This window comes from Centropristis striata, chromosome 11, assembly GCF_030273125.1.
Source record: "Centropristis striata isolate RG_2023a ecotype Rhode Island chromosome 11, C.striata_1.0, whole genome shotgun sequence".
In the NCBI taxonomy this organism is placed as follows: Eukaryota; Metazoa; Chordata; class Actinopteri; order Perciformes; family Serranidae; genus Centropristis; species Centropristis striata.
Genome location: NC_081527.1, coordinates 10,644,521 through 10,658,645, shown reverse-complemented (window position 1 = coordinate 10,658,645; position 14,125 = coordinate 10,644,521). Strand labels below are relative to the sequence as shown.

Sequence of the window (14,125 nt, the reverse complement as noted above, 5' to 3'; positions counted from 1 at the left end):
ATCCTGTGTGAATAATTGATGTCACTGAGAATTTTCCCTCGCGTTTGACTGTTTTTATAAATATTAAAAACTTAACAACACTTGAGCTGTAATACATTTTCTAATATTTTCCTTGCACTTGGATTGCTTTAATTCTAAAACACAGAAACCATCACAATACTACTGTATAACATGCTCATCTAATCAATAACATACATATAACTTTCTAATATCCATTTAACCATAAATATCAGACTTTATTCAAATGCACTTGAAGGCATCAACTTACTCTCTCGTCCTATCTCTCTCTCTAAGAATTTGTATATGCTGCAGTGTTACTGTATGCCAACTGATATTATCAGAGCTTTCCTACAGGGGAATCTCACATAGTGGTTGTACAGTAGTCTCATAAAAAGAGATCACAGGATTCTATAGTTCTTGTTATGTGAGGGCGCTTTGTTAAAAATTCCTTGTGTGCACTCTGCCCCTTATAGAGACATAAAGAATCATAACAAGTGAAAGAGTATACAAGCCAGTAACACTCCCAAAGCCTTTCTTACATGTTTTTCTAACAGTTTTACTTATTTATTTCAGATTACTCCATTACTAATGTACTTTAACCAGTTTATTGGTTTTGGGGGTATAATAACAGCCAGTACAAGACAGAGCATGCAGTGACTCCTGTGATCACCACAATCCTTTGTATTTTTTTTTTTTTTACAAACTGGTCAAGAATATAAATATTTGATCATAGAAATATCATAGACAGCAGCATGTTCTGGATGATTTGATCACCAAGCTGTGGTTGAGGAAACAGTATGCATCATGCATGAGTAAGTCAAAGCACTGCATTGCATCTGCAGCATTTGGCGAGGGGAAGAAGTGAAGTCTGTATGGGCTTTTGGTTATCGAACAAGGTCAACAGAGACAATAATTAAATAAATAGAATCGTCTTTTTTTTAACAAAACATCTTAAAACTAATGTAGAAAAACATTTTTAATATAATCAGATGGTAAACATCTGTTTTTCTGTTATGTTTTTTTTCACACCTCTGCACCAGAGAAATATACTGTTGGACTAGTCATGAGTTTTCATAGAGAACACTGCCCCTGGTGGCCAAGTGGTGCAAGTCTCACGTTGAAGGAGTATCATGCTTCCTTTCCCTTTTTTGGTTATCTTCAATGAACCTTGAACTCTCCACCATCTAAGCTGCTTTAAAAGCCCTTAATACTTTTGTTTATGCCAATAATTATTTGCCAGAATTAGCAAATTCAAATTCAAACAGCGTATTAGTTTGTTGTTGATAATCACTGTTGTCCATAATGTATATCAGACAGAATTGTTGACCCAACAACATGTTCAAAAAGAACCATACTTTATGTATATTAGAAATAACATCATGAATGTCAAATAAATATATCACTTCATATGATTATTTGACTTTGACTTTGAGTCATATGACACGCATATTACATTTGTATGATGCAGTTATTTGAGTTTTTATTGAGAAAAAACATATTTTATTGCTTGTGTTACATGCTGTACCAGATATTAAAAGAACTGTTTTATAATGTATCAGATCCTTAATTTGTTCATTAAATATCTTTTTAGTTTTCTGTTTGATTATTAAGAATACTTATGAAAAAGCTGGACATTTAAACTTTTTCCCCACAAAATTAAAAAAAACCTTAGCTAAAAAATATTCAGCCATAAACTGTGATTGCATGTGATAGTAGTAGTTTAGTTCAGATGTCAGGAGGACAACGTTACATTGAGTTATCATGAAATATAAGATGTGTGCTCCAGATTTAGCAATAAGCTAATGTCCATATGTAGTCCCTAAAAGGTGATTGAGCATACACGAGCATTAAGCATGGTCTGTAACCAAATAAGATTATTTTTCATTCTCTATATGGCTAGCATGAACAAAAACAATATATATTATGTTTGTTTGTAATCCACATGTTGTGCAGTAGTGAGTATTGTAGTGAGTGGATTTAGTGCTGTACTAAAGTTAAAATTTTTAGGTACTTGTACTTTACTTTAGTGTGTTCATTTTCTGCTACTTTATACTTCTACATCCCTACAGTTTAGAGTAAAATATCGAAATTTTTTACATCACTTCAGTAACTTGATAAGTTTATGTATTGAGGTGGATAAAACAAAACATATTATCAACCAATAAACTGATCACTAATGAAAAGTAATTCCCCCTTTACCAGCTACAACATTCAAATGATGTAACCAATAATGCATCAGTATTTGTAATCCAATAAATTATTCTGACAAGAAAAAAAAAATCCTGTGTCATTTAATGGTGCATTAAGTGGCCGTTATCTGTTAACTAATTATGTTTTATGTTGTGATCTGACTTAAGAAATGCCTTGCCTTTGTATAACCTTGACAAAGTTGACAAATTCCAAATTCCAAATTCCTACCATTAAAGAAATACACATTTTCTGCGGTAATATTATTAAAGTTGAATCATTTTGGAATTCATCAGCCATACAGGTGCATCTCAATAAATTAGAATATCACAGAAAATGTATTCATGTCAGTAATTCAATTTAAAAAAATGTAAATAACACATTATATAGATCCATTACACACAGAATGAAACATTTCTTGTCTTATTTTTTTTTTTAATTTCTTCTAATTATAATGATTATGGCTTACATTTAATGAAGACCTAAAATTCAGTGTCTCAAAATTTTGAAATGTTATTTGACTTGAACCACTGGAAATTGACTTTTCCATCATATTCTAATTAATTGAGAGACATCTGTATATCTCAGAGCGTTTCCTGTACACACTGGTAATTGCCATCCATAGTAGGGCTGGGCGATGTATCCATATACAAAATGTATCGATATATGTTTAAATGTGATATGGAATGAGACCATATCGCATATATTGATATAGTTCAAATTTTTTCCTTTTTTTTTATATGTAAAAGCTACCCTTACTCGGGTTTGTCATATTTAGTTGTTTTGCAATGTTCGTTATTCTTTTCTCATATAAATATGAGAATATAGGGTTTTTCATTTAAGATTTTTTATTTATGTAAATGAGCAATTTATGGAGCTTTGGTTTTTTTTAAAGGTACTCCTGTTGTTATACATTATTTATGTTCTCTGGCTCTCTCTTGGCTCTGACTTTGACTGAACATTTGCTCTCACTTTGCGATAAAAATATGGGGATATATATTGTATATCGATATTCAAGCTAAATACAGTCATAGAAAAAATGATTAAACCACCCTAGCCATTTTCCTGTGTTTTCTTGATAATGATTCTGGTTATTATCAAGAAAACCATAGAAAATGGCTAGATTTCAGCTCTTAAATTCAACTCTTATCAGCTATTTTTGTTGTTATCATTATATTTGTCCGAATAAATGTACCTTTAGTTGTACCAGGCAATAAAATGAAGGGTGGTCTAATAATTTTTTTCCATGACTGTATATATGTAGGTATAAACATTTTATCCATGAAAACTCTCTATCATGCAGCAGTTTCTCTAATGTTTTGGAGTAAGGCTGCAATCTACATTTATTTTCAATATTGATTATTCTCTCGATTTGAGCTACACAATATGAAGAAAATGTGTAGCATTGTTGATTATCGCGATAAAGGTGGTGTACTCGTATAACTCACTTGTAATCATTATAATTGGCTATAGGCATAGTAATAACACTGTGTGTAAATTATGTAACTTAAGAGAAATAAAGGACTTAGGCAATTTTTGCCTTTGTTACTTAAGCAAGATATAGTAACACTTTATTTTGAAGGTGTCTACATATGAGTCACACAAGCCTGTCAGAAACATGACATGACAAGTATCATGAGCATTAATGTCACTTCAAAGTGTCATTAATGTTCATGACACATCCCATGTCATGTTTATGACACGCTCATGTCACTCTTATGTAGACACCTTAGAGTAAAGTATTACCAATATTAGTGTCAACAATAAAACACTGATAAACTAAACTGATAACTAAACAACCTCCCTCTAGCTCTTCTTTGCTGGGTTCTTATCTGATGCCTATGAATGTGGCAAATTGTCAAAGAAGTGATGATCTTAAAGGGGTAAAGTCACATGATCTGATCAACTGAGGATGTAGGTGATTTTACCATAGGTGGCCGGCGTCATGAGGAGATGATTTAGGCAAAAAACACAATTTTGACAAAAAATGACAGGCGATTATTTTAACAGGGTGACGAAATGTACCTTTAGTTGTATCAGACATTAAAATAAACAAGAAATTGAAGAAAATGGGGTGGTCTAATAATTTTTTTTCCATGATTGTATATCAGGAGATGACTTTTGGTCCATATCGCCCAGCCCTAATCCATAGCTGCACAAATGTGACAGTCTTTGTCCTTACTCCTACAAAATAAAAATATCTCCAATGAATGAAAGAATGACTGACTGAACGATTCAATCAGTAAACCCTCATTTGCCTTTATGTGTACCCCAGCATTCCCTCAGACAGTTGACTCTTGGCTGAGCTGATAAGTCCCTCTTTATTCCGCCGCCTGCTGCCATAAAAGCGCCGGGCGGGGAGCTCATTGTGCGGAGTGATCTGATACGGACTCCACCCAGCCGCTGCCTCACTGCCCTGGCTTTCTTTGCTGCCCCAGCCTTGACGTTGGTTAACGTCGAAGTGCGGCTTAGATTGGAGACTCTTACATTCGCCTGTAGGTTTTCTCCCAGTTTGGCCGTCCGCTTGTCTGGCAACCGTTCTTCCGAAGCTGTAGGGATTTTTAATAAAAGCATCAATTTCTTGAATATGTCTTGGCAAAGCTACGTGGACAACCTGATGGCCGATGGCAGCTGTCAGGATAGCGCCATTGTTGGCTACACGGACGCCAAATATGTTTGGGCAGCACATGCCGGTGGTACTTTCAACAATATCACGGTAAGAGGTCAGAAATTGGGGTTGGAAGTATGGTTCCTTTTCGACAGTGTTGTGTATGTATCAACCCACGCGGACGCTCGCCAGACTGAAAACCGTTAAAACCGTTATGTCTAAATGACTAGCAGGCTAACGGTGCTAGCTCCCTGGGCTAGCCAGTTTATATGGTGGCCTGTCTCGGGTATTTCCTGCTAAGGAAACGTTGCGGGATTAACGTTAGACCTCGTGTTGATCAGATAAGACTTCACTTATTGTGCCTCGCTTAAAACACAACATTATGAAGCAGTTTCTTGCTCTTAACAAACGCTAAATGTCGCTATAAACCTAACGTTAATTAAAAACCAGCGAGTAGACGGTGTCTGACTTAAGAAAACGTGCATGCTTTTGTGTGCACGGCCGCTTTGATTAGCTGACGTTAAGCTGCTGCTGTACCGGCTACCTGTGGTTACAAGGACGATTAATCAGCCTTAGATGTGGCTTGCTTATTATTATTATTAACACTAGCGATGTAGCCGCATATTCATACACGTATGTGGTTTTTTTTTTAAGGGAATGACAATGTGTTTTTCTAAATCATTGAGGGGGAGCTAGTCCGGTGCATAGACGTCACTTTACTTCCGCTACACTGAAAAAGAGATTTCTTGGCCCTGTAATTATTATTTCAAAATACGAATTCAGTGCTTTTACTTTAAAATAGCATTTTTTTCATGTAGTGCATTACTTGGTGATTGTTAATATGTGTCCTCCGTTTTGTATGTAAATTGAATCATTCGTTCCAAGTGATATTCACTAAACTAGTTAATTGGCTTAATTAGTTGATATGTACAAGTAAAATGTAATTGAGGGACATCAGTGAGTCTGCAATTTACTTGTGTACTTTCATTTTTAAAAAAAGTGGTTCTATTAAATAAATATTACTTATAAACAGCCTGAGTAAAAATTTAAAAACACTTTCTGTGTGTAAAACTAAACCTAGCTTTTTTTAAGTAAATGTCACTTTTTTTCAGTGTATCAACTGCAGGAACGGGATGTGTTCAGTCCCAGAAATTATGCTACTATTTTTTTAAACAATATTTTTTTTATTAGTTTTCAAGTTTTACAATGACATTCGAACAAACAAAAGTAAATGATAACATACATAAAGAATGCAGAGCAGAACCCAAATCTTCATAAACACAACCATTCACACCAGGTAGATTTGCAAGAAATGATATGTATACATACACATGCATGCACACGTATGCATACCTAAACAACATGTACATGCATATATTCTTGTAAACACACCCATATACAAACTTCTACATATATACATGTAAACATATACACATAATAATAATAATAATATAAGAAAGATAGAAAGATAATTTGAATTTCATGACCCTATTTTCCAGATGCTATTATGTTCACATATGGTTCCCACAATTGTACAAATTCCTTCAGCTTTCCTTTGGTAATGTAAGACGGTCTTTCCAATCCGATGCACTCTAATTATGTTGTATGTTGGTATCAACATTTTTTTTTCATCCATGAAAACCCTCTCACTTCGTATCATGCAGCAGCTTCTCCAATGTTTTGGAATAAGGCTGCAATTAACATTTGTTTTCAGTATTGATTAATTTGTCGATTTGAGCTGCACAATATGAAGAAGTTTATTTCAACAGAGTTGATTCTCAATTTCAACTAACTCCACTAACAACTAACTATTTCAACTGCAAGTTGACCTCCATGACGACAAAATGATTTCAGCTTTACTGCTTCTAGGCAATTAATGCCCTTTTTTGTGGTCATAAGGAGATGATTAATAATATTGTGACTGTATATATACTCAGAGGAACTGTGCGTGTCATGAAACTGGAAGCATTTTTGTTAAGTTTTTCTGAAGTCCCAATCCTGTGGTTTTGTGTGTTATTTCAGTCTCAAGAAATAGATGTCCTTATCGGCAAGGATAGGGAGACCTTTTACACCAGCGGTCTCACTCTGGGTTCAAAGAAGTGTTCAGTCCTCAGAGACAGCCTCCATGATGACGGGGACTGGACAATGGACATCAGGACAAAGAGCCAAGGAGGAGAACCTACATACAATGTCTCTGTGGGAAGAGCTGGAAAAGGTAACAGTGTAGTTTTTAAATGGTTTCATGTCATTATAAGATCAAATATTGTGTTCTAATGTTAGACATCACAGGGATAGGAGAGCTATCTCACATGACTTTTGTGACTTTTTTAAGTACAGACTGTCAACCATGGGTCTGTTTTTATTAGAATTTACAACATGAGATATTTTTGTTGATAAAAGCTTCCTAAATGTGAGAATTAGATACTTTATCATGCGTGAATAGCTTTGGATTTTTAGACTGGACAAATGTACAAAATCGGAAAACGTCTCCCTGGGCGTTGGTAAATTATCCAGGGCATGTTTTTACTGTTAACATTATATAGACAGAATTATTCATGATGGTAATCCTAAATTCCCACCTTTTTATTATTAAAGTTATTTTCAGTCTATGATTCAATCTTTAGTAATGTCTGTTTTAATTGAAATTGTGCTCATAAATCTGTTAAGTGAAACGAGGCCCAACAGTCACAACGTCATATGATGCTCTCACTCTTGTGCAGACTTGTGAAGTAATATTATAATATTTCACACATTTATTTAATAGTCTGTGTTTCATCATGAACCTCCTGTAAAGCAGAGCTTGCCTCCTCCAGTCTGTTTGCCTTTGTCGTCCTCAATATCTGATATTGCTCCAGTGTTTCTCACGCATCGAGACTTTTCTGAGAAAATGTTAAGGCCTTTACTCACCACGGCGTAATATTTTTTTCGCACATCATTTTCATAGTCCAAATAAAGACATCAATCACATTGGAATGTTTTCAGAATGAGAATTATTAAAGAAAATACAGAGACTCCTTGGTCCGAACCAAGACGGGAAACTTTATTTCTTCTTTCAGCCTTAACAAAGGCAGCACACATTTAATGCTTTCCTTCAGTTTTTACCTGTCACAATTAAAGCCTTGGGTACACTACATAACTCTTTACCAAAGGGAACTCAAATGAATTTTGAAATTGATTAATTCAAGGGGAACCCTGATAAAATGGTTTAATATTTCAGACAGACAGACTGACAGACGCTGCCTGGGCCAACAGGATCCCAGCGGGTCAACTTCTGCCTGCACAAATCTACTGTCAAGGAAAAAACTGTTAGACCACGCTTGTTTTCTCTAATATCTTGTTGATTTAATGGTACAACTAAAGGTACATTTGTTTGGACAAATATAATGATAACAACAAATAAAGCTCATCAGAGTTCAGTTTAAGAGCTGATATCTAGACATTTTCCATGGGTTTCTTGATAATGATTTTGGTTATCAAGAAAACCATGGAATATGGTTAGATATCAGCTCTTAAATTAAATTATTCTGAGCTATTTTTGTTTATCATTATATTTGTCCAAAGAAATGTATCTTTAGCTGTACCAGGCATTAAATATGAACAAGAAATTAAAGAAAAGGGTGGTCTAATCATTTTTTCCATGACTGTATTTGAACAATTTAGTTAACAAGTGTTGAAACTGTCGCCATTCGCATTGCAGCCGGCATGAATAGTTTTGAATGTGAAATTTTTGCAGATTTGCATTTTCGTGTAACCATTCACCATGTCCCCGGTGTGTAGAGGCCTTTATTTTGTTTGATCATTGGCTACTAAATATCATAGTATTCACAAGCCATTTTGTTGTCAATACAGTTTATTATTATAATTATGGCCAACAAAGCTTTGTCAAATTAAAAAAAATAATCATTTGTATTCGTTAAATGTATTAGGAAAACATTTTTTAACATGCAGCCTAATTGTTGTGAGAAACACTGGTTGCAATCAAAACCAAACTGTTTTCCTTCATTTTTCCCCCAAACTTGCTCCTTTTTTCCTCCTGAATAATTTCCACCTGTCATCCTCCTTCTTTGCATGTTCTACTTAACTAAGGATATTAAAAAATAACAAATTAAGTGTCATGCATGCATATAATATTTATTTTGTACTAACGGGTGCAGTGAGATACCAGTCTTAACACATCTGTGTAGTAGATTGCACCTTCATTAGTCCCTGGCATGCATCTTCATAGTCATGTCTTGATGTAGCAGAACGAGTCTGTTGTTTAACTGCTGTAACCCCTAGCAACAAATGTTTTCTTTGCAATATCCACCGGCTCATTAGTGTTACGTTACGTCTGATTGGCTGTTAAAAGCACAGGTCAGCAGAAGCTGTCCTGAAAGAGCATGTGCACCGATCTTCCTGCTGCAGCTTATATTTAGTTATAGATTTATATTTTTATATATATTTAGTTACATTAAAAAGAAAAAAAAGCTTTAATGATATTCAACCATGTGTTATTGATGACCAGGGCTTTCTGGGAAATTATTTGACAATTTAAAAAAAACACTAGTGAGTTATAACTTGCAGTGTTCAATTAGAATTCTGAACTTTTAAGCACCAGATATATATTTGGTGGCCTGAAATATTTGGATACTACATGGTTTCAACTGGTAAAGTTACCTATTTGTGAAATTATTGAATTGCACACAGTTGAATATCCCTGAACTACACACTTCTGGTGATGATACTTCTTACTTGGATTGTTTTTTTCTTTTCCCCCCTTTTTTCCTTTTCTTAACTGTCCCTTTTCTATCTTTTCTCTTTCAGTTTTGGTTCTTGTAATGGGCAAAGAAGGGGTCCATGGAGGCGGCTTGAATAAGAAGGCTTACTCAATGGCAAAATACTTGAGGGATTCAGGGTTTTAATGTTTTCAAGCTCACTTAGATAAAAATTGAGGGACAAAAAGAAGAGAAAAAGAAAAATATTGCTGTTAAGATTTCTCCTGCAAGCAGTCAAATGTCTTGGAAACTTTTAATAGCAATGAAGAGTGGTAAGATGCTCACCTTTGTTTCCCCCCCCCTTTGCCCTGCAGGGGGGGAGACTCTTCAATTTTGTTCATTTCTCTTTTTTTCCTTGTGTGCTCCAGTATTGGTTATAGTCATGGGAAAGGAGGCGATCCATGGTGGAAATCTTAACAAGAAAGCACATACAATGGCTGACTACCTGAGGAAGTCTGGATATTAAGCAACCTCTCCACCCATCCATCTACTTAGCAGCTCACTCCCACCCGACTGCATTGTGTTGACACTACTTCCAGGATAGATGCAATGTTACTTCCTCCCCAGTCTACTTTTATAAACGGCCTTTTGTTTGCTTAACTCCTTCCACACTCCCCCATTTTCTTTCGATATATATTTTTTTTATATAAAGCTTCCCCACTTTAACATTGTACTTCTCATGTTTCTGGCACTACAGCAATGGCATGTTCATTGAAATGTTCATTATCCAAAAGTGTGCAAAAAAAATTGCAAAATGTAATAAAAGTGTAAAATAAATTTGGACTTGCGTTGTATAACGTTCACTTAGCAACAGCAACTGGCTAATATTCCAAGGGGAAGTACACATGTAATGGTGGTGATAGTTTGCATAGTTTTGCTTTGTGAGCATAACTAAAAGATGCCAGGTTATGCTTTTTTTCCATCAGCATGTGGGCATTTAAAAGTTGCATGCATACCCTCTTTAGTATACAGACCCCAGCCCTCCCCCCTCCCCCTCTCTCTCCCTGCGTAATATTCCAGCCAAAACCATCTTCAAGTCTTCAAGCCTCCATTAAAGAAATGACAAATTTCCTCTGACAAAAAAGTCCTGTATGTGTGTACCGATTCGCCACCCTCAAGCACAATGTCCTTTACCCTCCATCACATGCTTTTGCTGTTGTACCTGAATGTGGTCTTAAAAGTTAATGATGTGGTGTTGGGCTGTTGTTTGAGTGTCGTGTTAAGGTCGCCATCGCTGAGTTCTCAAGATCTTGTCATGATACTTCACCCCATGCTGGAGTCTCAGTGGACATTCCACCTCTGTGACAGCTCGGTCATTTGTCATTCAGCTATTTGTAAATTTTTCTGTAAATCACTACACACCTGTTATGTGCAGTTAATTTTTTTTTCCCCCCTCCCCATCCCCTTTGGACCAATTGTCAATCTCAGAGGATTATCAGAATTGTTTCATCTTATTCTGATGGATGATTGTTGGCATTTCCTGTTGACTGTAAATCATGAGAACTTCAGATGACTGTAAAACATTTAACTGCTTCCGTAGACTTCAACACTACTTAAACTTTTCATCACTAATTGATTTGTCGCTAACTTCATGTCCATTAACCAATGAAACGGCAATGTCATTTTACTACAGTATGAATGCATTTTGACTGTAACCTGAGGCTGTTGGGCTCCGACACCTTGGAATTATTTGCCTTGTGCTTTAGTCATCAAAGGTGTATTCACAAATTGTCATAGTACGGTACTTAGAAGTATATTTAAAAGAAAAAAATGATGCTGTGTACACTAAACATATTGAAAATGGTGTTGGTTGGAATAAGAACATTTGTAAGTTGTCTTGTGAAAATTTTCTGAGAATAACTGTGTATTCTGTGCCATAAAAATTGATCTGATCTGTTGCTACTACGAGTTGGAATTTTTAACTGCTGCCCCAGCAAGAAGTAACTTTTAATGGCACTTTCCTAAGGGATATTTTGGCATCAGTAATCTCCAGACTTTGTGGAATATGTACAGAATTAAACAACAGAAAAAGAAGTTTGCGATATTGTCTTCTTTTTTTTGAGTTGGAAATTCCTTCTGCCACAAAATCTATTTCAAATGCCCTGAATTGATGAGACCTCTTGTTTACAGACGGATCAAATAAAAGTTATTCCAACCAGAGGTAAGGCCAATATGTCCTCTCTTGTAGCCTCGTGAGTACAAACCTGTATATTGACTGATTCAAGAATTTTTAAAGGTGCTGATATTCACTCAAAAAAATATATTTTTCTCTTACCTGTAGTGCCATTCCTTAATTTAGGTTTCTATGGTGTGAGTTGCTGAGTGTTTTTGGACACTCACATTGTTAAGTTCTTCGCATTTATTTTTTAGTGCTTTGATGACCGAAAGCCAAGTACCATCTTATTCCATTATACTGGAGGGAAGGCAGACATCTCTACAACTCATATCTTCAACACTTTGCAACCCACACCAAAATAAAAAGCACTACAGCTAATAGAAAATACATTATTTTTGATTTTGAAGAGATGTGGCAGTTTAAAGTATCGTTTTCATTCAAGTATTCAGTTTTAACTGTTTTATTAATGGTAAAATATATACAGTCATGGGGGGGAAAAAATATTAGACCACCTTTGTTTTCTTCAATTTCTTCATTTTAATGCCTGGTACAACTAGAGGTACATTTGTTTGGACAATTATAATAACAAAAATAGTTCATAAGAGTTTAATTTAAGAGCTGATACCTAGGCATTTTCCATGGTTTTCTTGATAACCAAAATAAGAAACAAAGAATTAACTATTAGATTCCAATATTCTCTGTGTGTTGATATGTAAACAAATTCTATCCTCCTGCACTTCTACCTGAATCTCAAATCACCAGTTTCTTTGCAGAAAGCTGGTTGGCTGAAAGCTTTCACTGATGGGAAGTAAATTACTTTGAAGCCATTCTCCCTACTCCAGTAGTGTCAGACATTAGGTGAAATTTGTCTTCGATGCAGAATAAATGAGGTGAAGAAAACCTTTTTACCATCTAGTAACAAAATTAAGTGATTAAGAGACATGTTGATCCGACTAAATTAACAATTGGCTTTCATTAATAGACCGTTTTTACTCAGTTAAACCCTGTAAAAAGTAAATCCATACACATTTTTATCCCTTTTATTTTTCCTACATCTCACACTCGTAGTATTTTCTGTATTAGCTTGTTCATTAATTGAAGCTACAAAATGTTGGCACATTAAGTAAAAACATTCAAACTAATAATTTCTGTTTCTTATAGCTGCACTGTGGATTTGTTCTAGATGTATTGAATATTCATTTTTTAAATTTCATGATAAGTCCTAACCAACCAGTCAACTCTTAACATTGGCATCGACCATGCAGGACTGATTTAAAACAGCAGATGGCGTATTGAGCCATTTACAAACCATGAAATGCAGAATGTTAAATATTTGTTAACAAATGTGTGCAGTTCCTATTTAGAGGCTCACAGGAATTAAATAATACACTTTATTTGTATAGAAGCTTTCATACAAGAAAAGCAGCACAAAGTGCTTCATAATAAGGACATTACAGAGCCATTATTGTAAAATATATGGAATATAGAACACAATTTTAATAATGAAATTAAAATGATATACATAGAATGCATAATATAAGTATATAAAAAATATATTAACCCTCCTGTTGTGTTGCGGTTCAAATTGACCCATTTTCATAAAAAGACAAAATTTTAAAATGTAAAATACATTTTTTAAAGATATCAATGTCATGTAAAACTATTGTATTTTATATGAGGGTCTTTCCAATGTACATAAAAAAAGTTTAAATTCATTTTTATGAAATTGATCTGTGAGAGGTAAAGAACTCCTCTGCACTAAATATTGATTAAAATGGTCAATGATGGTAATGGAGTTCATCATGATTTATTTATTTTTTTTAATTAAAAAAAATAATTATTAATTAATTAATTAATAATTATTAATATTAATTAATAATTAAACAAATTGACCCATGAACATTATTGTTGTTCCTGAGAAATGAACGAAACAGGAGGGTTAAAAACACTGGATAATAAACATTTTTAAATAAGTAGGTCTCGATTAAAGTAAATGTAATTAAATTAAAAATTAAAAATACATTTCAAATAAAGGTGTAGGTCTAAGCAATGTTGGTTGTATAGCATAGGTTTGTGACATCCTGCTGAACTGTGCCCATTTAGCACCCAGATAGGCCTGAAAAAGACAGCCATAGACACCAGAACCATGTAAGTGTGCACGTTGTTTGCTATGAATTTTTTTTTTGCTAGTAGTCAAATACAATTTTTGGAAGACATTTCTCTGAGTTGTGTATGTGTAAAACCATTATCGACAGACTCAAGGGGAAACTGAACCAACTGAAGGCCTGAAAACAAAACTGGCCAAGACTGTGGAATAAACCTAATAAAAACTGAAAGTCTTTAGTAAATTTAGGAGTTTTACTGGAGTCACGGTGCGTCATCTCCATCCTTAAGTTTAAGGTAGTAATCTGCACTTTTTAATATTAATATCATATGTGTTTGATATTATCTCAAGTTGCA

The 14,125-nt window shown here is 34.6% G+C and overlaps 1 protein-coding gene across 2 annotated transcripts; it reads left to right on the top strand.

Moving 5' to 3' along the window:
• Window positions 1-4,556: 4,556 nt before the first annotated feature.
• Window positions 4,557-11,583, top strand: LOC131980393 (profilin-2-like). Of its 2 annotated transcripts, none has more exons than XM_059344634.1 (3): window positions 4,557-4,903; window positions 6,818-7,010; window positions 9,599-9,905. In XM_059344634.1, exons 1-3 carry the CDS (start codon window positions 4,775-4,777, stop codon window positions 9,694-9,696), a joined length of 420 nt encoding a protein of 139 aa, XP_059200617.1. In that variant the 5' UTR covers window positions 4,557-4,774; the 3' UTR covers window positions 9,697-9,905. The 2 variants fall into 2 exon arrangements, with proteins under 2 accessions (XP_059200617.1, XP_059200616.1); XM_059344633.1 differs by lacking the exon at window positions 9,599-9,905 and adding an exon at window positions 9,918-11,583 and having other exon boundaries at window positions 4,559-4,903.
• Window positions 11,584-14,125: the final 2,542 nt, after the last annotated feature.

What these genes read in the sequence shown, in the direction of transcription:
- LOC131980393 (XM_059344633.1), top strand. Translation starts at nt 4,775, where the DNA reads ATGTCTTGGCAAAGCTACGTGGACAACCTGATGGCCGATGGCAGCTGT. An exon ending in GTACTTTCAACAATATCACG is followed by an intron (nt 4,904 to 6,817) that starts GTAAGAGGTCAG and finishes GTGTTATTTCAG; the next exon opens with TCTCAAGAAATAGATGTCCT. An exon ending in TGTGGGAAGAGCTGGAAAAG is followed by an intron (nt 7,011 to 9,917) that starts GTAACAGTGTAG and finishes TGTGTGCTCCAG; the next exon opens with TATTGGTTATAGTCATGGGA.